General features: G+C 36.7%; 1 protein-coding gene across 8 annotated transcripts in view; it reads right to left on the bottom strand.

Moving 5' to 3' along the window:
• The window catches only part of ARMC8 (armadillo repeat containing 8), a 68,725-nt gene that overhangs the window by 26,130 nt on the left and 18,891 nt on the right, over positions 1-23,704 (bottom strand). For 6 of the 8 annotated variants that reach the window (XR_015259426.1, XM_086755101.1, XM_086755098.1 and 3 more), the window contains 7 exons: positions 12,551-12,693; positions 12,353-12,450; positions 8,659-8,751; positions 4,878-4,937; positions 3,552-3,632; positions 2,263-2,338; positions 2,087-2,177 (listed from right to left, as the gene is read on the bottom strand). Coding sequence is in view for 7 of the 8 variants with exons in the window: in XM_086755101.1 (XP_086611227.1) it covers positions 2,087-2,177; positions 2,263-2,338; positions 3,552-3,632; positions 4,878-4,937; positions 8,659-8,751; positions 12,353-12,450; positions 12,551-12,693 (642 nt within the window). In the remaining variant the exon portion in view is untranslated. The remainder of the gene's footprint in view (positions 1-2,086; positions 2,178-2,262; positions 2,339-3,551; positions 3,633-4,877; positions 4,938-8,658; positions 8,752-12,352; positions 12,451-12,550; positions 12,694-23,704) is intronic. The other 2 variants (XM_086755102.1, XM_086755097.1) reach the window with 1 other exon arrangement.

Raw genomic sequence — 23,704 nt, 5'->3', positions numbered from 1 at the left:
CTTCCAGGTCTACCTCAATTGTTGAAAAACAAAGGAAGCTTCTTAAGATAGCCCCGTACGCCAGTCTGGATCCAAATAGAAATTTAACAAAAGGCTTCACAAATGCATTAAAAATTCCCCTTCTACATTTGCATTCCAAGGACTCTACTAATAAATCAGAGAGGAACTGAAGATTAATTGACCAAAGCTGGCAACACAGGAATGGTCTAATGGTCTATGATTCTATGATTCTATAATTTAGAAGCCAAAAAAAAAAAGACTTGTGACAATTTCACCTACTACTCTCATTGGGGGGGAGGGGGGGAGAAGAAAAAAAAAAAAAAAAAAAAAGAGAGAGAGAGAGTCTGTCTTCATGGGAATCAAGTAGGGAGTGGACTTATAGTAGAGAAGTCAGTAGGTCTTTGTGAGCCCCCCAGGACTGTTGTGAAACTGAGGCCTTGAGTGCCCCAATAAGAAGGACGACTGTCCAGCGACTAATTAGAAACCCAGTCTGAAACTCAAGATACTGATTTGTCTTCCATTTTCCTGCAATTTTATTTTTTGCTTTCCACTGCATCATTTTCTTTCCTGCTTTCAAAGGTCTGAAGTACTGAAAAGCAACAGCAAAAAATGACATTGTCTACCCAACTCCTTCTAATTTGAAGTAGATCAGTAAAGAACACCCACAGACAAGGAAGTATTCATCCCAGGAGACAGTCCAGAGCCAGAACAATTCTTTTAACTCCAGCCTGCCTTCATTTATCAACTGCCTTATACCTCGAGATCAGTTAAAAAAAAAAAAATTCTAATACTTAATTTTCTATGTATTCTCCAAATTCTCAAAGAAACACATAAATCAATCAGAACTGGGGCTGCTATAATGCAGTTAATTTATCTTGCCTTCTTCACTAAGAGCTGCCTAACAAAACCAGTAAAGTCAGATTCCATAGACCAATTGTGGTTGGAAGGGAGTGTGGGAGGTTCCCAGATGGGCCTCCCACATGGAATGGGATTACCTTCCTAGGACAACCCCCACAGATGTCTTTATCACTGCTTTCATGAATGGGTTAAGTTGTCATAACCTGGCAACATTACAAAAGAGGCTACCCTACCTACTCCACTTGCTTGTCACCCAGAATCTCGAGGCCTTGCATCGAGACAAGTGTCAGGGAAATCGTTTGGTGAACTGAATCAGCAAATTCACTGATCCAGGTCAAAAACAAGGCATCAAAATCTAAAAGAATAATCAAACAAAACACCAGTGACCAAACTCTTGAGTTATGTTCAATTTTAGTAGTTTAGTGATCTGTAATTTTATTTCTTTAACTCCTTAAGGTAATTTATTCCATTATTATCAACATACCAAAAGGAAAAGGGTCTTAAAGGGAGTAAATTCTCAGCTTATGAAGCGAGTGTAACCCTAGTGTTGCTGTTACAGAACTTGGACACATTTTGTCACAAGTTAGAAAGTCATTATGAATATGAACACACAGAAATGTGCCCACACCAGAAGGGAAAGTTAAAATTAAACTATAAAATTAATTAGTAACATTAGGTCTGCTGTATGAGTACATGAAGCTTAAAGAATAATCTATTTTAATTAAAACTGTTAGGAAGAGTGACTAGCTTAGCTTTCTCATCATCTTAGTGCATACAGTTCTTAACACACCACAGCCCCAGTCACCAGAGTCCTCTGAACAGTGGTGCAATAATGATGTTAACTTGTACTACGCGATGGTATTTCAGTGTTATACCGTGTAAGGACATATGATTGACCATTACCTACTCGAAGCAAACCTTATCATAAAATTCAAGCCACTTGTGAAAACTGCAGTTCAGCTTAAGAAAATCCACATCTGAAAATAAGTTCCTGACAAAACTGCTGCCCAGCAACATTTTTTCCTGTTTATGTACAGCAAAGAGTGGAAGTTATGCTATAAGATTATTAGGTAAGAACAACTTTTTCAAGGATTTAGATAATGCAAATATTATCTATAATTATTGCTAAGATTTTAGATTACACAGTTTGCAAAAGAACAAAAGAGAAAAGGTACAAATTAAGTATTAAAATGCATACTACTTCATTCTAATTCTTGATGAAAATTACCATTTGGCTGCTGTGAGCTGCATTTCAATAGGCTTGTCCCTTTGTAACATCTTCACAAAAATTTGCGGTAACAATTCTCCATCAACCGACACTGAAAGCAATGAAAGAGAACTCCAAGTAATTCAAATTCAGCCAGTCAGTGAGTGTCAAATAAGCAACAGCAGCATTATACTTACCATTTACAAGAGTCATTGATACCTGTGGGTTTTCAAAGGCTAGAACTGAGAAGCATTTCAACGCTTGCATTCGAACCTGTGTAAAAACATAAGACAGATGAAGTCTAAATGTAAATGCAAACTTAAAAGCAAAATTGGTCTATACTGCTGTATAGGCTTGTAGAAAATAATTCTGTAGAATCAATAAGAAATGCAGATGACGAGTAAAAGGCAGATGGAAACATCTAACTCACACCTTGATTCCTGTGATCTCCCTCTTGGAATTATCCTTCTACAGGGTATGTTGTGAACTATTTGTGAAAAAGACAAGCAAGGATAAAATTTGGGAACCAGACAGTCAGAAATACTGGTCTTACTTGTGATGTTTCACAAAAATGCAAACAACAAAAGAATGGCAGTATCATAACAACAGTACTTTTTCTTTCCAGGACTCATAAGTACGTAAAAGAATCAAAAATATATGTCGTTGAGATTTATATTTCAAAAGCCTTTGAAGGCGAGTCTAATAAAATGCCTAAAGAGGACCATCCAGCTGAAGTGATTCTAAACTAATCTTAAAACAAATACATATCCTAAGTTTTACTGCCATTACACAGCCTCAGGTATCAAGGTATCACCTGTACAAAAAGGATTCACAAATTTCTTCAGGTTGGATCTTCCTCCTCGAGTCCAAAGTCATGTCTTGGTTTAATCGAACAATATTTCATGGCTGCCTAGTCACACTAGGCTATGAAGTCTTTACAACCTCTTCTTTGACACAGGGAGGACCAATCATTGTAATCTTTCCAGATGATGAACCTAATTTAGTTTGGATATTAGTCTTTAACTTCACCTTCCATAGTTGCACATATTTAAACTGTGTCCATGTCTTTCCATGTTTCTGTTACCACATTCTTAGTGTAAAGCAAAGCAAAAGGAACAAGATTTTGACCTAAAGAATCCCCGTCACTGCAGAAAGCACTTACCGCAAGTTCGGTTTAGGCCCGTCCCATCCTCCTCAAAGAAAAGTTTTAGAAACATGGAAGTCCAAGGACAGACAAGAGCAGCAAAGACAATCACACTTTTGTGCATTAATTTTACAATGTCTAATCAGAGCCACAAAAAGATCTCATCTCATCAGTTGTACCGAAGTCTTAGTCAGGAGGAACGGACAGCAGGCCACTTGGCTTTAGAACAAAAGCCAGGTACTTTTGTTCCATTTACTTTTGAGACAATCTAATGAATACAGTGTATGCTTCAAAGCAGCAGGAAGCAGATACGTAAAACACCAAATAATTTTAATGTCTTACTTTGTAGGAGGTGGAGACTAACAGATGTGCAATATTTTGAACAGCTCCATGGTTAAATAAGATTGTCTGGTGATCTGGACCCTTCAAAGGAAAACATAAAACATGATTTATTTTTCTAAAAGAAGATGTAAGACATTTCCACTATCTGCAACTTATGTTAAGTATTAAAGGTAGATTTACTAATATTTACTTTGCAATCAGTTGGCATAACAACTTTTAATTTTTTAAAATAAAGAAGTCCAATTCTCATTTTTATAGCATTTGTCTTTTTCCAATAATCATTTCCACTCTTCAATAGGCAATGAAATTAGTTTCACTAATGAAGAAACATGGATAGAGCACTTATGTTTCTATTCTTCATACTGGAAATGATCAAAAGCTCCTGATTTTCTCTACAAATTATATAAAAGATCTCAAGTTAACAGTGTCTTCTTCACTGGTAATACTAAGCATTTTCAACAATGCTAACTTCAGAAGAGAGGGAATTAATTCTGAAATTGTTTCCAGACAGAATGTGACAGCGCTTTGAGAACAGATTAATATTTTCCTCCTACAGATTATTTTAGTTTCAAACATATTAGCCATTAATCTAGTCAACCATCAGCTGTTCACTGACTTCAAGATCTAAGTCAGCAACGGCTGATATGTCAATATTTTTTCCAAGATTTAAAAAGCATTTGGAATTAAATACAAATACTGAATTTTGCAGTAGAAACATCTCAGAACTTCTGCGGTATGACAAGGCACAACAAGGTCAGAAAAAACAACATGAAATCTCAGTTGGGCCTGCAACTCTCAACTGTCTCTTGTGACATCTGATTTGTGACTTACAAATATCTCTTCAGAAGTAGATTCATTACTCTAGTCATCTTTGGATTAAGCACAGGCCATGTGCAATTTAAATTCAGCTTTTAGAATGTCACAGCGTTAATCATACCTCAATACTAAATCCAAAACACAGCAGCTACTGAGAAGAAAATTAGCTCCATCCCAGCTGAAACCAGGACACTAATCTGCAAGTGAAGAAAGATCTTAATTCCTTAACCTTTTCTTCAAACCCAGCTGAGTTTATGGGCACATCTATACACCCTAGTATGCAATGTTTTATTTTGACATTTGAGATACAGCTGAAATCAGATACTACTTATATATTCAAAACAGTATTTTTAGAACATCCCTTACCTCTAAGAAAAAAAAAGCATAAAACTACTTTTAGATGTAACATATCTGGTGCTTTAAGAGATGCTTCAGCTGCTACTGCCACCAAGAGCTTTCTACCAAAAAATGCAATTAAAACAGCATGGTTGAAGTAGGAAAATAACTTACATTGGCACACAGAAGTGGCTGAGGCAATGATTTAAAGCCGCAGCTATGCCAGTGTTGAAGCTGAAGAATAGATATTAAAATATGTGAAAAAAAAAGAATGAAATTGAAGTAAAAGAATCATATTGACCTAGACAGTTTTAGTAATTCACAAGTATTAGTGATATTTTTCAATGAGATGCAGATGGTAAATTCTGTGCAAACAGGACGAATGCAGGTACAGAGGTGACACTTGGGTGTATTCAGTTGCATAACAAGATGTACATTAAAATATGTAATTGGGTTTGCACACACCAATCCAGTTTGCTTAATGCACAATCAGGTTAAGCACTAACCCATAAATAGGGATAGCTTTAAATATAAATGTGAAAACTTGAGATTATAATGCATCATTCCTTCCTAATTCCAAGCTGCTCAGGCACCAACTTAATAGCGAGGCCTTCAGCCTTTGTTTCTCTTTGGGCATACCAACGGAATACCAGGAGCCAGTCCTACCACAGCAATCTTTCTCTACAAATATGATTGAACAACATAATATTTCAGGAATAGAAATCACACTTCTTGCATGATTTTTCCGTCATAAAATGTCAATTTTCAAGAAAGCAGTAGGCTAGAACAATAACAATTCCATAATGAAATTTTAAAAGCAGGTATCTCAATGCAAATGTACCTTGATTCAGGGATCCAGCACCAGGCCTAAGATCACATAAGAAACATTCTCAGAATGGGCTTGGGAGGAAGCTGCCTTGGTTACAGGCGTTATCCTAGATCTTTCTCAGACACAAGATTTTAATTTTCAACCGGTGGTGAAATGGTTACTTAAGCAGAGATGTCACCACATTCAAATACAAGGCTCCAGAACTAACTTTTAAAATTATTCATACAGCCATGTGTTTCCAAATGCATATCTTATCTTTTTAATTTTACCTTTAAAATAGTAAAGCTTACCTACTCATGTCACTTTCTCTGAAAACAAATTGACTGCGATAGAAAGAATCTTAAAAAGTAAATTTTGACTTGCATTTTAGCATGCTATGTACCTCAACTTGATTTCAGTTTACTTATTTGTTTATATCCTGACAGAATCCTGGCTCTGTATGTTAAGAACTGCATCTTCTCCCCCTGTAAATCAACACTTCCCCTTGCTTAGGATGAGTTTTTGTCAGGGTCAATGTTTTCCATCAGTTAATTTTAACTCTAAAAATGCAGTGAGAAGCAGTAAAAGTAGAAAACAGCAGCAATATGCTAGGAATCTGAATTAAGGATTTCCTAGTTTACGTGAACAGGTCTGAGCTTCTCCAGGGAAATTTGAGCAGGTGAGAAAGAAACCTGAGAAGCCCAACCAAACAAGACAGGTCAGGGAGAGAAAAATGCATGCAGGAGCAAGGAGAGTAGAAGCTATGATATGTCACTATCAGCTTAATGAATAAATCTACCAAGATGAAAAAGAAACAAAAGCATTGATGCCTCTTATAATACACACTAAGCCTTACCTAAATATTACAGCTTATAGTAACTTATTTCTTCAGGAAAAAAATTAGAAAGGTTCTCTCACTCATGACCTTTTGTGGGAAAGATGGACTCTTCATCAAAATGGCAGGGAATACTGAAACTTACGGTATTTAATCTATTTTTTAAATGACGAGAATGTACTTTGCCTATCCAAATAAATCAGAAAATCCCCTGCACACATAATAGATTTATTTTGTTATGATTGAAAATATAGTAATTGACCTTGATAATCAGACCTGAGACCCAAGAACTAAACAATAAAAGAAATAAGGGGATATTTTAGCTTTTTGCTGAACAGCTGCATTTTCCTGGGCAAGACAGAAATGAGTTCTTGATCAATTTAACATCTGTGATGAGCTGTTTACTCAACCTCTAATATTTTTCATTGTTATGCAGCCAGTAAATGTAACTATTTCCTAGTACTTATATACATCATCCAGCTCATCTTGTGCATTCATAGAATCATAGAATGGTTAGGGTTGGAAGGGACCTTCAAAGGTCATCTAGTCCAACCCCCCTGCAAGGAGCAGGGACATCCCCGACTAGATCAGGTTGCTCAGAGCCCCATCCAGCCTGGCCTTGAATGTTTCCAGGGATAGGGCATCAACCACCTCTCTGGGCAACCTGTGCCAGTGTTCTATCATTCATGTTTCTATCTGCTCACACAACCAATTTTTTATTTCCCAAAACTTGGATTTTTCAAAACATTCACAGTAAAATTTGTTCAAGAGAGATTTAGAGGGCAGAGGAGGCATTCAAAACAGTATGGTGAGTTCATAAGACCTTCCTTATTCTGCTCTTAAGTGACAGGGCATTTGCCTTGTTGACAATACATTAGATATGTAAGTCACCAGGAGTTAACGGAGCTACTAGGAATTAACTCATTTGGAAAAAGATGACAATAACTGTTTTCATGTTGGATTAATTACCTCAAGTTACTCAGCAGTTCTCACACATCCAACAGGGTTTATATTGCTCCTCAGCTAACTCCTGACTGTATAAACTGACTTCTGTAGCACCCTATCATCAGTCCTGTGTTATTTTTCTTGTAAGCCAACATGGCCCAATTTTTCATCTGTTCAAGCTACTTGGCCTATTAAGGAGAGTTTCAAGGGCCACTTAACATGAGATGCCTCACTGGTTCATTTTTCTTCTTAAAATACCAAATTATTTTTCCAATATTAGCTATAGATCTGAACTTCTAGAGTCCAGTGTAGGATTTTGACTTAATGTTTTCTCTAAAAAAAATTCTATAAATATTAGCAATTGAATTATATTTTTATGTCACACTAACTCTACAGTTTTCAGTCCTCAGTTTTATTTAACAGAAGAAATGCAATTGGATGAACATACACAAATAACAGTCAAGGTAGAGAAAAACAAAGGAATAATTCAGAGTTTCAGAAGACTTATGGTAAGTGATAATAAGGTAGAAATATATTTTTCAAGGTAAATACTTGCAAATTCATAAATCCTGGTACTTTTTCATTTCTTAGTCTGGGAAATAAATATGAACTACGATCTTTTAGTTTTAAATTGTTTCTAAGAGGGGAAAGATGCTGTACAAATTTGATTTCCTACACTGAATTATTTTGATACGGTTAGTGTATAACTCATGAGTACAGTAACCACCAAAAAACTGCAACAATAATACAAAACACAGTGGTGTGTGGAAACATGGAGGGAGGAGGGAAAGATAAAAACCTTTGTGCTTGGGGTGGGGTTGCTGCTGGTTTCAAATTAGTTTTTTCCCATATCAAGAGAATTGCACTATATAGCAGGAATGAACATGTATCTGGATAAACCCGTAACTGGCAGAGCTCAACAGAGAAGGGGAATTTTCTTCCTCTCAACCTACAGTACCTCTTAGAAAACACTCTCCGGGGTTTACGACTGTCTTGAAAGCAGATGCAGGATCTCTGTAAAGAGATGCTCATGCTGTTTTGAGACTTCCAGAGAAAAAACAAGCTTTCCAAAATTTATACTGATAATAGTGAGGACTGGTATTTGCCTAGACCACTGACTTTGTTTAGTACCCAAAAGTATAAACATATGTACACAGACCCTATAAAAAAAACACTTACTTCCATATCTTGTTTTACTGTAGAAAAGCATATATCAACCCAATAAATCTGACAGCAAATCCAGAGCAGTAACAGTTCAGTCATTACTGTCCTAGTGCTCCTGCCACAAAAGGTAGTATCATCTCTCACAGCTTCTTATGGCCAGAAACACAACAAGTTGCACAAACAACATGTATTCTCTTTCTTACTTTGCAGCAATGCGAGAAGATCTGACATATGTATTCTTGTGTATATCGAGACCTACTGAGCAGTGCCATGAGGTGGGAGATAACTGTGGCATCCTGGAAACAAGTCAGAAAAGAAAAAAAATTATTAGCACTATATTTCAACATAGTTTGTTCACAGTTTGTTATTTAAGAGTACTCCTGATTCTGCATTCAGTGTTCTCCCTTCCACTGAAACTTGCACGGACACAGGATAAGACCATTAAAGTAGTACAGGACAGACTTCAAGGTGCAAGTGACAGTTCTGAGCCAAATCCTCATGGAAAAATAAAAAGTCAATGTAAGTTAGGTATAAAACTTCTGGGATTTGTCTCCAGAATTTTTACTTTGAGAAAACAACAAAAGAATGTGGAAGAAAACATATCGACTGCAAACATGGTCACTGAAAGTAATTACTCCAGGAGTTGTCCTAGTATTTTCTTAATACAAGTGTGATTTACTTATCTCTTCATTTCAGCTTAGAGCAGAAAAGAGCAGAGAGGGGAACACGCACCAGACTGAACAATGTAGAGTCCACCTTGAATTCTGTGGCACTTACTTACTAATCAATTAATGTGGTGTAATAATTTTTTTTCTCTTTAAGTCAAACACACACTATAGGTGCTATTAGCATGCATGACACTAATGACAGATAATTCCAAATAAATCAGCAGAAGAAAATCATTATACTGAAGTTCTCTTCTGAAAACATATCCAGTTACTTAAGCTCTGTGGTAAGTTACAAAATTACATTTTAAAGCTTTCAGTTACTTTCACCAGGACATTTTTGTGGCAGCAACTGCAGTGATATTAAAAGAAACGCTGGCCATTTTAGTATGAAAAGGCAGAAAACTAAATTACTTCCATGAGATAACGGGTGCTGAACAGAGAAGATGAAAGACTGAATGAGTCCTCCTTTCCAAAGAACTTATGCTATATTGACCTGCACAAGTTAGGCTCTGTTTCACCTGCAGGAGAATGATGAACTGCAACCCTCTGACTAGGGAGAAGTGGATTAAAATTACAGCAAAATCTTTATGCTCCCCAGCCACTTTCAGAGTAATGAAACTAGAACTAGCCTGATTGTTTTAATGACTATAACTTTAGAGATATACCGCTGTTTATAAAGTCTTATTTCCCACTACTTGGAAATTTTCACACTTTTTATATTAGGAAAATAAGCAAGTATAAGTCTCTCCTATTTCTACACTTATTTGAGATTAGGCAAAGCTTTGCAATATTTATTTTTGTTATCTTTAATATTTTATATATGTAAAATTTAGCAGACTTATTTTAGAAAGCTTTGCTGCCAACAATCCAGCCTTGTTGTCAACAGAAAACAACAGGACAATAAAGCAAAGAAACACATTGCAAATAAAAACAATTTCTGTTTCTACTGCTTTATTTGCAATAACTGGAAAGGATCAATGCGCAACAGCCTCATTTGCCATTTGAGCATTCTACAGAGAGAAAGTTACTTACTAGAAACTGGAGTTCTTCCAGGTACAGCAGCCATATATCCACGCTCATTGCACGCTTTGTGCACAGGAAAAGCAAGGGACAAACTATTCTAAGCAGCCTTCTTAGGGTCTGGTCAACAGCAGCTCCAGCTGATCATCTGCCTTTACTCAAGGCATATATACAAACACAGGCAAGGAACTGGTTTGGTTGCAGGGCAACAGTGGACAGTAAATCCACAAGCATGTTGCAATAGCACTGATGGTCATAACCATAATGAAGTGTTTCTTGACTCTCCCTGACAGAGGTAAGCCTGCAGTGGTGTGTAAACTAAACGAGTATTGGGTTTTGGGCATACGCCAAGTAGAGCAACAAATTTCCACGAGAAACCAAACAGAAGCAGCTAACAGGCCAGTCTTGTTCTCAAGAAAAATACGTTACAATCTTACAGAGTCATAGAAGGTCCTCAAAACTTCTAAATGTCATCTCCTTTCAGTTAAAGCAAAACAAACTGCCAATATATTCAGGATTCCTTTGTTGTTTGACACATTCGACCCATTGAAACAGATTCTTGTCATTTTCTGTAAATCTGAAGCAGCTGAAGATATCAAGCCACATTAGTGTTCAACACAACATACATGCATATATGCTAGGAGGCTTATCAGCAATAAAGTGCACCTTAGATAAAACAATCAAGAAGTTAGGAGGGTAGGGGAAAGAGGATTCAGAGGCAGTAAAGATTAAAAAAAGGAGCAACACGTGAAATCTCCTGCAGGGAAATCACTGTGTAATCTGGCTTATTTCAAAAACTGCAACTAGAAGGATGTAAATGTTGGTCTAAAAGTCAAAGTCTAATTAAATTGACAGAGATATTGGTCTTGGCAAATATAAGAGGCACAAGAATTCACAACTAAAGAAATATATGCAGAGTAAGCCAAATGCAAAAATCTGCTCCAGCTCAGGAATCCTTAGCCAGAGGAGATCCCCATGAGCTAAAAAGAATTCAAACCGCCATTATTAAAGAAGCATAGACACAGTGTTCCCTAATGTTAATAACATACGTTTTTCTATCTACATGATTTAGAAAACCGCAGAACACTGCCAACTTTGGGGATGTCAGCAAGCAGAAAACCTAGACAGGAGGGTGAGGTGGGGGCAGAGGAAAACTTTTTGTCCTGTTTTGGTCTCTTCCCCCAAACAGGTAGTGTTCTAATTTATAAGTACCCACTATTAGATATTGTTTTATAACTGTATTTTGTCTTTATCTTATATTTGCTTTTCTCTCAGCTTACCAGGAAATTCTAGATAAGAATTTATAGATGTCAGTATCCATTCGGGTTCTCATGGAGAAGAAGAAAGCCAGAAGAGTAGCAACTAATTTATTTGCTAGTTCACAAGTAACTAGCTTACAACCAGATTTGACCCTCACATCAATCGGGTAATTCTTATGGACTGCTCTGTGCAGCTGTTTCGTCTACAGAAAGATATTGGCAAACAGAGATCTGCATTTTTGTCAGGCAATGAATACAATTCAAGAGGGAAGAGTGCAAATCCTTCTTTCCCTTCCTTCCAAGTAAGAGACAGTGACTGATTTTGGGCAAGGCCTTTTCTGTCTATGGTGCCAAGAGACAGCATTACCTCCAGAGACAGCTCCACATTAACAGCTTTGCCAAGTCACCTTTACAACATCAGCACCAACAGCCTTATTGCTCACATGTTCCAAGCTGAACTCAAGATTATAGCAGTGGTAGAGGACATTTTCTATCCTCCTGTCAGTTAAATGTAAAGCACACACATATTAACTAAAAAGCAGAGAAATTTTGTAGGCAAAATTCTTCCAAAGTGCAAAAACTAAGCAAGCATCCTCACATCTGGTGTGGGAGGACAGTGTCAGATAAAATTTTAACTTTCAGAAACTAACTTTTGCCAATGTAACTGTGATACTGGTATTTGTAAACACCATTTAGAGACTGTTTTTACTGCTTAAGATTGCACAAAAGCCTGGAAATCTTATTTTTTTTTCTTTCAGTGTACTACCTTTTTGGCCATCTCATATCAAACATCACTATAAATGTTAGGTGAGCCAGATGCCTTAAACACAGGCGAGAAATGCTAACATTGATGGTCAAACAAGTCCTCATTGCTACTGCAGACAAGAAGACCTTTCATTCCCACCAACTCTATAGGTTTCAAAAGAACGCAATAATTGCTTACAACTTACTGTGTATAGTAGATCTTCTGGAGTTACAGGACTGATGAAAATGGTACGGAGACATCGCAGGCAAGCTTCAATAAACTTCAAATCTGGTGACAGTAATCCTATAAATATAGACAAAAACTACTATTCAGTTTCATTATCTTTGCTTATTTGAATACTTTAGAAACATCCACTAACATAGACCCATTAAGGGAAAACTACCTTGCAATAAGGCTGGGATAATATGGCAGTCTAGTAGGGATTTGACATTATTCTCTGTACCCATTGCAAGGCTTCCGAGGACCACCGCACATTCTGTTCTCAGTTCTGTGCTGGATGTTTCTTGCTGAAGTAAATACAGCAACCTGGAAATAGAATTATTTTAGAGGAAAATTCAGATGGAAGAGAACTTTTAAGTCTAGTAAGAAAAAAAAAAAAAATTGGAATCCTGCTACATAAAGAAGATGAAGTTCTTAAGAAAAACACGAAGACCGGACAAAAGAGTAAGATGAACACTTTATTCATAAGAACTTTTTTACACTGTGTGTTCCTACGCAGCTTTTACTTGTTGTTATGGTAGAAAGATACCACGGTGTTTTTTCTAAAAATGCAGTGCCACAGTAGTGATATCCAGGATGAGGTCTTTCAGGATACCAGGAAGATCCCAAATTTCAATTAGAGGAAACAAGTCTGCAGTTTGACGTCAAAGGGAAAGGGAATCTCAAGCACCTCCCCTAACACCTAAGGACAGGATTACCGCTGTCGTGATGGTTGTTATCTTTGGCAGTGATTTGTTCTGGGTCACAGTTGCAAAATAATTCCATCATCAAGCACAAACATGGGGGCTGACAGTAATCAGACTTTCAAACACTGAAAGGTGATAATATATGAACATAAAGAAAGCCCAGGTTAAGTTTTATGTGCAGGAAGGCACCTGAATTGTAGTGAAACAGGATCATGTCAAGCCTAAAACACAACTTGCCAAATGCATACCTTGCATCTCAATCACTTTGGATTCTTTATACAGTACCAAGATACCTAGGAGACCCTTTGAACATATTTTAGATTACATCAGTAGCACCTGAATCACAGCAGAAGTAACAAACACTTTCAGTCTAAATTTGACTCTGACAAAGAGTCCAGAGAGCAACTACATTCCTACCTCGCATGAGCACAGAAGATAAAAGCTTTAAGATTCACACGGTTTATAAGCTTAAGATAAAAACTTTTTAACTAAGGGCTCCCACATTACGTACAAGTCTAAGCAAAACTGTAACAGCTAAGAGGACTCGGACATTGAGATACAATTCTCTTTGTATATGCAACATACAGTCACTTTTCCAGATTCCCTGAGCCAAGATACAAATATTCTCAATCTAGTAAAACACTGTCTAGTTTGAAAAGTTCTCTCCTAAAGTCAAGCAATATACTGAAGCCTTCTCTTGGAGCAAAAAGGAGCCAAAAGCCAGTATCTACCTGACTGCTGAAGGGGATAGGAGTTATTTTGTAAACAGATCCTCAAACAAAATGCCCCAAAGGTTGACTTCCTAAATCAAAGGCAAGGGAAAAAATAACCAGAAACACAGTAGCTAAATGCAGTTTAAGTACAGGGGACTGGAAAAGGCCACCAAGGGAAGTGCAAGCAACCTTACAACAGACAGTAACACAGAAGAATACCTTTAACACTTTACACCAAATGTTCCCTTCACTTACATAAGGCAGAAATTGCTTCCTAGAATCCCCAACATTTGAAATCTAAAGTAAAAGGCGAACAGACCTAACTACAGCATGTCACTGTAAGAAACCTATGAGATCAAAGGTCCTTCAATATATATAAGCAGCACATTAATGACATAAAAGCCAGACTATTCCAGGCAGCAGATAATTTAACAAGCTCTTGAAAGAGAACTGCAAAATAATCCTCCAGTATACCCTAACAACTTATTTGGATGAAAAAATTTCTAATTCCAAATCTGCTATGAATCTGCTTTGCTCTAAACGCAGGTTTGACAGCAGCCAAAGAGCAGATATATGCTAGTATCACTCAAAGCACACGTGTGCCTTTTTTTGAGATGTACACTGAGCGTTGTACAACACTGGCACAGGTTGCCCAGAGAGGTGGTTGATGCCCTATCCCTAGAAACGTTCAAGGCCAGGCTGGACGGGACTCTGAGCAACCTGATCTAGTTGGGGATGTCCCTGCTCCTTGCAGGGGGGTTGGACTAGATGACCTTTGAAGGTCCCTTCCAACCCTAACCATTCTATGATTCCATGTAGCTAATCTCATGGTGGAAAAAAGTTCCAAAACATGAACACATACTGAAGAGATTAAATAGAATTTCTTCCTGAACATAAAACAGTTGAAAAGTAGCACAAAATTAACATGTGAGATGCAAGCAACCCCAAAAGCACAGATATCCTTCCTCCTTTCAACTTCCTTTGGATTCAAAGGATCAGACTGGCGTAAATTCAGAATGGCATAAATTTGTAGAATCATTGATGTTTTCTTTAATCCACAAACTTATCACACAAAGGCACTCAGGTTCTCATCCCCTGCTTATCTGTTTTATCTGAAAGGCTATTTATTCCTGATGTTTAGAAACCTCTTCTAATTTCTTATATAAATCTACTCCTGACTAATTTATATCAATTTGGCATTGCATACATACTATCCTTTAATTTGTACAATTCTCATTTCTTATAGTGACCACCTAATGGTCCTGAGGGACTCTGGCCCAGACTGCCCACATGGCTCAGTAGAGCTGATCTGCTGTTTGTTCTTCATGTTACTGTAGGCCTCTTTAATGCTGACAGAGCAAGGCATGTAAAGAAGGCTCAGACTGTCAGTTGTTCCACAAAATCTTATCTCCCACATCATTTACACAAACTAAAATTAACGGTATCTGTATTATCAGCTTCTGGAAAAGGAACTAAAATTATACTTAAGGCAACTAAATTACACGTTTCTAAAGCTACAAATTCCAAGTATCAGCTGTGCTATGCTCAAGGTAAAGATCAGTGTTGTTTTTGAAAGACTACAAAAGAAACCAAATACATAATAAAAGTTATGCGTGTAAAACCATCACAAAGGAAAAAAAAGCATTCCACTTGCAATCTGAATAGGACAGAATAACCTTGCCGGACTACTACTTCTTTATAGACAGCTGGTTTTGTTCTCTGCCTTCTAGATCGGGTAAGTATAGACAGGAAGTAGAAGCTTCATTGAGTGATCCTGGCCAAAATTCATCCTTGAAAAGATGTTAAGGTTTTTCTGGACACTGAGCTACCAAATGGAAAGTTCAAACCCGTCTACTGTTCTAGCTCTGATTGACATTCACCAATTGCCAAGAAAAAGATGTTAGTTATGTTAATGCTAAAGAGTGAAAATGAAACATGCTGACTATAATCTATAGTGTTTCTATGTGTTTAAAATAGAAATCCTTAACTAAGCTTTAAAATTAGTGAAGATGAAAATTTAAGTACAGATTTTACATACAATAAGTTTTTGAAATATTAATAATATCCTTTTCTAGATCTTTAAAATGTGCTTGTCTTTCAGATTAGGTTTTCCACAGAGTTAGACATTCATATTATAACATTTTCTTTTTCTTTCTTTAAAAGAGAACTGACATCAAGTAACATTGAAAATTAAGTATTTAAATGACAAACTATAACACTATGGAAAGTTTCAAGTAAGGAGAACCCACACAATTGATAAAGATGAAAATGTGCATTAATAAACTACTGTCAAACATTAAGGACAAAGACCACATCCTTCTGTTGACACAAGAAACACAGGGACAGCACACTACTGTACATCCTAGAGGGGTTCATTGTTTCCAGGCTCTAACAACAGACAAATTCAGCAAAGATGTTTGTAGTACACTCCTCCCGTGTAATAATATTAAAAGGATACAAAGCTAGAAAAATAGCAAGTGCATACAGGTGACAAATGGGAAGGTCATAATTAGCATTTGGGAAATTTAGAAAAAAAAAAAAAATTACTTATTGTTCTTAGTCCTGATTTTTTTAAAGAACACGATGTCCCTGCTTAACCTGGATCCTTATCCCTTATCTGCCAGCCATTCAACTTCCACCAAACCTGGAGAAATGCTGGAACAAGGCTCTGCTAGAACCACTATAAATCACTTTTGTAGAGTTTGAGAGTTTCAGAAGATATAAAAAGCATAGAACAGATATTCTACAACAGCAAAAAGGTTCTAATGTTCTTGTTAACTCACTCCTCAGTCAGTGATCCTGCAGGAAAGCTCATTACAATGAGAAATGAAACAAAGCTAATGGAAAGATCTTGCAACATCTTAATGAACATTAATTCAAAGCTTGATGCTAAGTAGTTTAAAATGCAGTATTTGGACTTTATCAGGCTTCTAGAAGGCTTCCCTAAGATATTTTCCTCTAATGTTTATATAAAACAATTTCTTCCATTTTTTGCTGCACTTCTAAGAGCAATTAACTGATTAAAGCCTCTTTCATAGATGTCAGTAATGATATCCAGGCAATCATTTCTAAATGAGGTAGGACAGTAAATCCATCCGGAGAGATACTTCAATGAGCTCCGTGAACAGCTATGCCTAGAAACCAAAAATAAGGTCAGCTGGAGGAATGAGGTATTTTGAACAACTGACAGGGGTTCATTAGAAAAACCATGCAATATTCTAGATAGCTTAAGCAGAAAACTTTCAAGGAAAGTAGCTATTGAAGAAATGGTACCTACAGCAGCTCAGCAAGGAAGATAAACAGTTTAGATTTTCCTTTCTTTTGAAGATTATTGAGATGGGAGTGGTGCAGAGTTGTGCACTATAGACAGACTTGCATAATTTAGACCTCATCAATCTGGTCTGAACATAGACCTCAGTTCACTAACAGAAATTTACTCTCTGACATTCCAGCCCGCTTACAAGTTGTCACAAAAACCTCTGAAGTTCTTAAAATACCTGGAAAGGAGATGAAACTCGACTATTAGTAAAAGAAAATTTTCAGCACTTTATCAAGCCCTGTAAGAAGGCAAATGGAAAAAGAGCTCAGGGTAAGACTTCAAGTTATAGTACAGTGAATCATAAGCTACATTTTATCAAAGTATATTAATAAATTGGAGCTTCAATTCAATCATGATTATCTGAATATTTATTATTGCTTCCCTTCCAAAACAGATGAATGCAGTATTTGCTGGAATGATCATGACTTCTTGTCCTACTTTGTAAGATATTTGTCTTCCAGTTCGTTACAAGAAGGCCTGAAAACTATACCATGGAAACATATTCAATGAATATACAGATGAAGGTACTACTGAGGCACACGATTTACTGTTGGTTTACACAATATTGAAAAAAAGTTAATGCATGCACAGAGGTTGACCTCTGAACATGTGGGAAGTCCCAGTGAGCATCAATTCCAAGCTGTAAAATGAATTAAACTATAAGAATAGATCAAACAAAACAGGAGGATGTATTTTTTTTTCAAAAAAGCTAACTTTCAATGTCTTTTAAACATTACTTTTCAAACAGTACAACAGAAAGCAATCACTGGCCACAGAATTTTCCTAAGCAAGAACTAAATATAATTTTAAAAATACATGGAATAATTTCTGTAAAATGTCTGAATTGACAAATAACTACAGATTCTTAGACAAGAAGACTCAAAAACATGAGCCATTTTTATGACTGCAATCAGCAGGAAAGTAAGGTGCAAAGAAAGCTTTTCCTTTAGGAACAAAACAAGAAGTCTCAGCTTACACCTCTAATAATTTATTCTAATGTTTAGACATCTTCACACATTAATATTCTATGCTTTTTCTATATAAATCACATAACTTACCTCCAATCTGATTTTGGTTCACTCAACTAAATCCAGCATTGGAGCATTATAATATCTATTGAGCTGTAAGAGGCCTGAATTAAAAAAAACAAAACCAACCCCAACATTTCTCATGTAAGAGTAAATAACAACTACGATCAAGTTCTTCCTCATCTTTCTCTTTAACGATGAGTTTCATTTGAAAATAACTCTTGCTACTCTACATTGGGCCGGTGCAATCTGATCCGTCTTTTAATAAACTAAATGCTTTAATTCAGCATATAATATTCTGCTAACTCTCTTAGTTCTTACCCCAAGGTGTTACCAGTTTTATAAAGTTGTTCACATGCCCGCACTTTTAGTATAACTTGATATTGAAGTTGCTGTAGTATGGCCTCTCTTCTTTGTTACTAAATAAAAAAAAATCTCACATCCAAGTGCATTAGCACTGTCAAATCTGTAATGTGTATGAGATAAATTTATTCTGTTTTTCTCCACAAGACCACTCCATAACCCATTTACCAAAAAATAAATACACCCTTTCTTTACAGTCATTTATACTTGAATATGTGTGATCAACATATCAGGGGTTCCTGAAGATCTACAGAAGTAAATTTACATAAAAAACACTAAACGCTTTTTAAGTTATACAGTGAATTATGCTCATTCAGTTCAGTTTTAAAGTGTGACACAGGCTCAAATATTTTATAGGACTAGGTCAGTTGCCTTCATCAAAGTAAGACTGATTTTGAGATTATACAAGGTTTTCGTTTTACAAGAAGTGTGTTAGTAGGCATTATATAAAGCAGAATCTTCACCCAGTCTTGCTTCAACCATCTTCCCACTTTGCTCAAGATGAGTGTCTTGTGAATAAGCTCATCTTTGAACTGTTCACTCCATTTACCTTTATAAACCACCAACATGCATACTTTATTCTAAGACTTCCAGAAATTCCTGTGTGGAAATATTTTTCCATATTAAAACATCAGTGAATCAGGCAGTCTATGACCATGATTTGAGAAACTACTGTTCATTTAGACAAACCAATTCTGAAAGGTTTTTGTCTGAGGATGCTAAGTAGTCTTAAAACAAAAATTAAGCTATGTTTTGACTTCTCAGTCACTTGCATTTTGAAATTCCGCATTGCATACAAAAGAGCTACATTATATTCCCACTCTCTCTGATATAATCACCCAATATTCAGTATATGCACATGAAAAAGAATGTCAAGAATATGTTTCTGAATACTTTTTTTTTTACAGATTTCACTCTTACAGCTTTTTAGGAATAGATACTACGAGATATCATAAAGCTACCTTTTACATGGTATTTTTAAATCTGAAACTTAAAATTCCAATAAAAATATACAATTTAAAAGGTGTAATTAGACGTACAGCTTACATGAACAACTTCCTTTTTGCTTATAGAAAAGGCTCGTCAGAGACAGAAGGCTGCACTGCTTTTAAACAGAAACAGCTCTAATACACTTCTGCTGACTGCAAATATTTGTCTTGACTCACATGTACTTCACAGCTGGGTTAGAAGAATACCTTGTTCCAGTTCACTCTAGAGTGAAGGAAGCCTTTAAAAACACCAGCATCACAGAGGAAGCTCCTTCACTTAAGCGCGCAAACCACTAGGTTTGGGCACAGATCCCTGCCCTGTGGAGTACATGACACAGAAAATCCCAATGCGAAGTGCAGCCAAGAACAGAACAAGGCATCAGGAAACAACTGCGCCTTGCCCTCATAAGGGCGTCCAAGGCGGCTGGACAAAACACCTCATTAATGTGTGTAACAGACCTAGTAATACTATATCCAAACGTACTGTCCAAGTTCTTGAAAGAAAGCTGGTAATATTCCAGAGATCATGAATGTTTCTAAAGATGTGTGTAATTGATAACTAGTACACTTCTTAACACTACCAGCAGTGCTCATGCAGCACAACTTCATCTGAACACCTTGCAACTTCTGCAGTCAGCAGGCCAATTAGGTGGGAACTGAGGATCACAGAACCAGAGCTGTAAGGAATCTTGACAGATCCTCTAGTCACTGACCTTGCTCCAAGGCAGGATGATCGATCATTAAATCATTTGAAGTTACTGTCTTGCTTATTTTTCAATCGTTCCATAGGTGGAGATTCATCACATTGGCACCCACAGCAGCCTTTCAGCACTGCAAGGTGCAGATGCACATATATTTCTCTACTGCTATGGGACGGTCTTGCTCTCTCCTGTATCTGTGCTCATCTGCCCACTTTTTCTTAACTCAACAGAAAAACATTTGCTTTTTACTGAAAGTTAGTTGCTCTGTGATTATTAAGTTGATACAGTTTTCCCTGCAGTTAGACAAACATCAACACAAGAAGTGGTAGTAGGATATGATCAGAAACATAGAGGGCTGGTTCTGTGAGATAACCCTCTGTGAGAAGAGAAGACCTGTTCAATGAACTTGGCTTTTCACCTGCACCTCTTCAGAGCCAACAAAGACTAGTGTAACAAAGTCCTAATCCCAAGGCAACAGAAAGAGGAGATGCAAGCCACAAAAGCTGTACTCCTACCAACAAAAGTTTTCAGACAAATGAAGGCAAGAAAGGAGTTGCTACTGAGCACCGAGAGATATGAACAAGATTACTCCAGAAATTCTAATTTCAGAGAAGGAAGATGCTAAGCAAAAATAAAGAAAAAAAAACCTCAAAACACAGACATGAATCTTGAAGGCTCATTTGAACCTAAGTCATCACCTCATTAGATTACGTTTAAAATCGAAGGTAACATCGGGACAACAAGGTGCTAGCATATTGCACATTCAGCAACCCTTTTCTAAGGGTGCTGTCTATCCAAATGGTTTCCCCCTGGAACAGACCAAGTTGAAAAGGTACCAACACTGGAAGCCAAACTGGAGATCAGAACTTGAGCAGATCCTAGTATTTTCTGGCTTTGGACAAGATCTTGCCAAAAACTACTTTATAAAAAGATAAAACAGCTAAGATGATCATGATTATTTTGTGCATCACTAAGCACACCAGGCCTCTCTTCTGGAAAAGAGATACACAACACACTTCTTGCACAGTTAAGAGACATCCTGTGCCAAAACAATTTATATAGTGATTACTGACAGACCTATGGGTTTTTCTGAACAATCAATCCAACTCTTCTTTGGAAATATTAGTTTCCAGTTTTAAAACATTTTTGTTCCCAGAATATCAATTGACCAAGGGAAACTTAACAGACTCTTAGCCTTCTGTAAAACGCAATTCCACTATTCTAAAAAAAAAAAAAAAGGACTTGGATGCCTTTATTGGTAAGTATTTAAAGTCTAGGAAAAAAAAAAGTTAGAACTCCCAAATCTGATACCCAAAATTGCCATAGATTTCTTCAGAACTTAAATTATTAATGACCTTTTTTTTTTTGTTCTGCACAGCTTGATGTCTGAATACTTTTCATTCCTGTTAGAAACAAAGATCCTATCACACATATTAAGACAGGTTATCTGGCGTATCAACATCCAGTTCACCACCCACAACACAAAAAATAATATTGCTAGCTTCATATCTGCCACTTAACTAACATTTCTAGAGTTGCTCTTTCTCTGTCTCAAACTAGAAACCTTTCTTCAGATGTCTGCAGGAGTGACTGAAGACAGGCTTCATCCCCTCATGCTTAAGAATGGTTCAGGTTTTATTCTCTCTCAAAGAAATGGCGTTGCACAGACAAATGAGACAGGAAGGAGGTGCCTCCTTTCCGTAAAAGAGGTAGATCCTCCATGAAGAGGTTTCTTCTCCCTCTTCCATGTCATTAGAGTAACTGGCTGCTTCCTTTTCATCATAGGAAAACACGTATGGTGAATCCAGAAATCCCCTGAATGTGCAGTTCTTCATATTTTTATTACTCTATTGACTCCTGGGTTTGTATGATCCATCAGAACTTGAAACCCTGCAATATTATTATTTCTTTACCAAGAAAAACAATCCCCAGCTATTAAGGATTTTTTACTGTGTTAAAATTATTTATTTAATAAAGAAACTGAGAAAATAAACCATCAGAAACAAAAATAGCCAACAGTAGACATCAATTACCATCAGTCACTCAGATAACAGATTAAAAAAAAGTCACATAAGTTAAATATTTTTCATATCATTTTTCATCATTTATTGTCCTTTTCCACTTTACAATACCAGAACTTCTCCAACAAGAGAACTCTTTTGGTGGCTACCTTAAGATTAGAAACTAGAAAACATTAAAAAAATTATCTAATAAATTATCTCATAAACCTAATCACATCTGTCTAGTAATCTAGCATTAGACTGTAGTGAAAACTGATGGCTAAGTTTGTTCTCCAAAATAGTTCAACAGCTTTACTGACCTAGGTATAAAGAAGAAAAAGTCATGTCAGATCAACGCAAGTTAACTCCTAACCCATTACTGTGCTATTCCTTCTCCGCCAAAATTCAGTATCAGGTCCAGGGATGACCTCCAAATGCGGTTTAGAGAACCTCTGTCTAGAACCATTTGGGGATATAGCGGTATTGAACACACTGCTATGTAGTCCTAATCAGCCAGTAATTAAAGAGATTTGCATGACAATGTGCACCAAGCACAACATATTTGCACAAATACATCTTTCAGGCATAATTTCAGCATATAAAGTTGTAAATTAAGAAATTCAGTCTTTCATTGAAACCATACCCTCACTCATAAGGGAGTGTTTCCTTCTACTAGCTAACAAAGGATTTAGAGCTGAATACTCAGGCAAGTGCTAATACATCCTGTCTGTACAGGAGACAGTTCTATCAAGCAGATACTTCCATTCATACAGTTAAAGGATGGACAGTCCTTTTAGGAGCAGCATTTTAAGAGACATCAATTAAAAAAAAAACTTATAGAGTCTGCCTGAATTCAAGGATAACCCCAAGGAAAAATTAGACATATAAAGGCAGTTCTTCACTAAATCAGATTATAGAGTCACAGAACAGTTGCTGTTGGAAGGGAGCTCTGGAGGTCAGCTAGTCCAACCCACTGCTCAAAGTAGGATTAGCTAGAGCAGGTTGCTCAATATTCCAGCCATGAAGTCAAGCTTTCCAGGACACAAACTAGCAGACATACTTTATTGGTGTTGAACTGAAGTTGTACTTGCTGTATGCACAAGCCTCTCTACTCCTAAACACCCAAACATAGGGAATTTGTTGCTTATCTTCTACTTAAACAGTAAACTAATTGTTTAACTAAGAATGTTATCTTACATTTATCTGAGTAACTACAAGAAAAGCTGAAAGCAACAGGGTGATTTTCCACCCTGAAGTCCTGCAACTATTCTCACAACAGTCAGCATCCCAATATGAAAGTATTCAATATGTAAGGCTGCTCTTCTACTAAGCTCCATGCAGGATCAAGTAGCAACATCATGGGTCATCTACCAACTTGTAATACCATGCATTTAAACAAAGAATTTATTAGGATACTTGTGAGCTATAGAAAACCACCCTGCCTCTCTGTCTGCATGTTTGTACAGTTCTGCACACTTAAGTCCAGACATGGCAATCCTGCAAGTTTTCTTCAATCAA

Source organism: Chlamydotis macqueenii, chromosome 9 (assembly GCF_036417535.1).
Source record: "Chlamydotis macqueenii isolate bChlMac1 chromosome 9, bChlMac1.mat, whole genome shotgun sequence".
In the NCBI taxonomy this organism is placed as follows: domain Eukaryota; kingdom Metazoa; phylum Chordata; class Aves; order Otidiformes; family Otididae; genus Chlamydotis; species Chlamydotis macqueenii.
The sequence above is the reverse complement of the archived record's forward strand: the minus strand, read 5'-3'. Positions and strand labels throughout refer to the sequence as shown.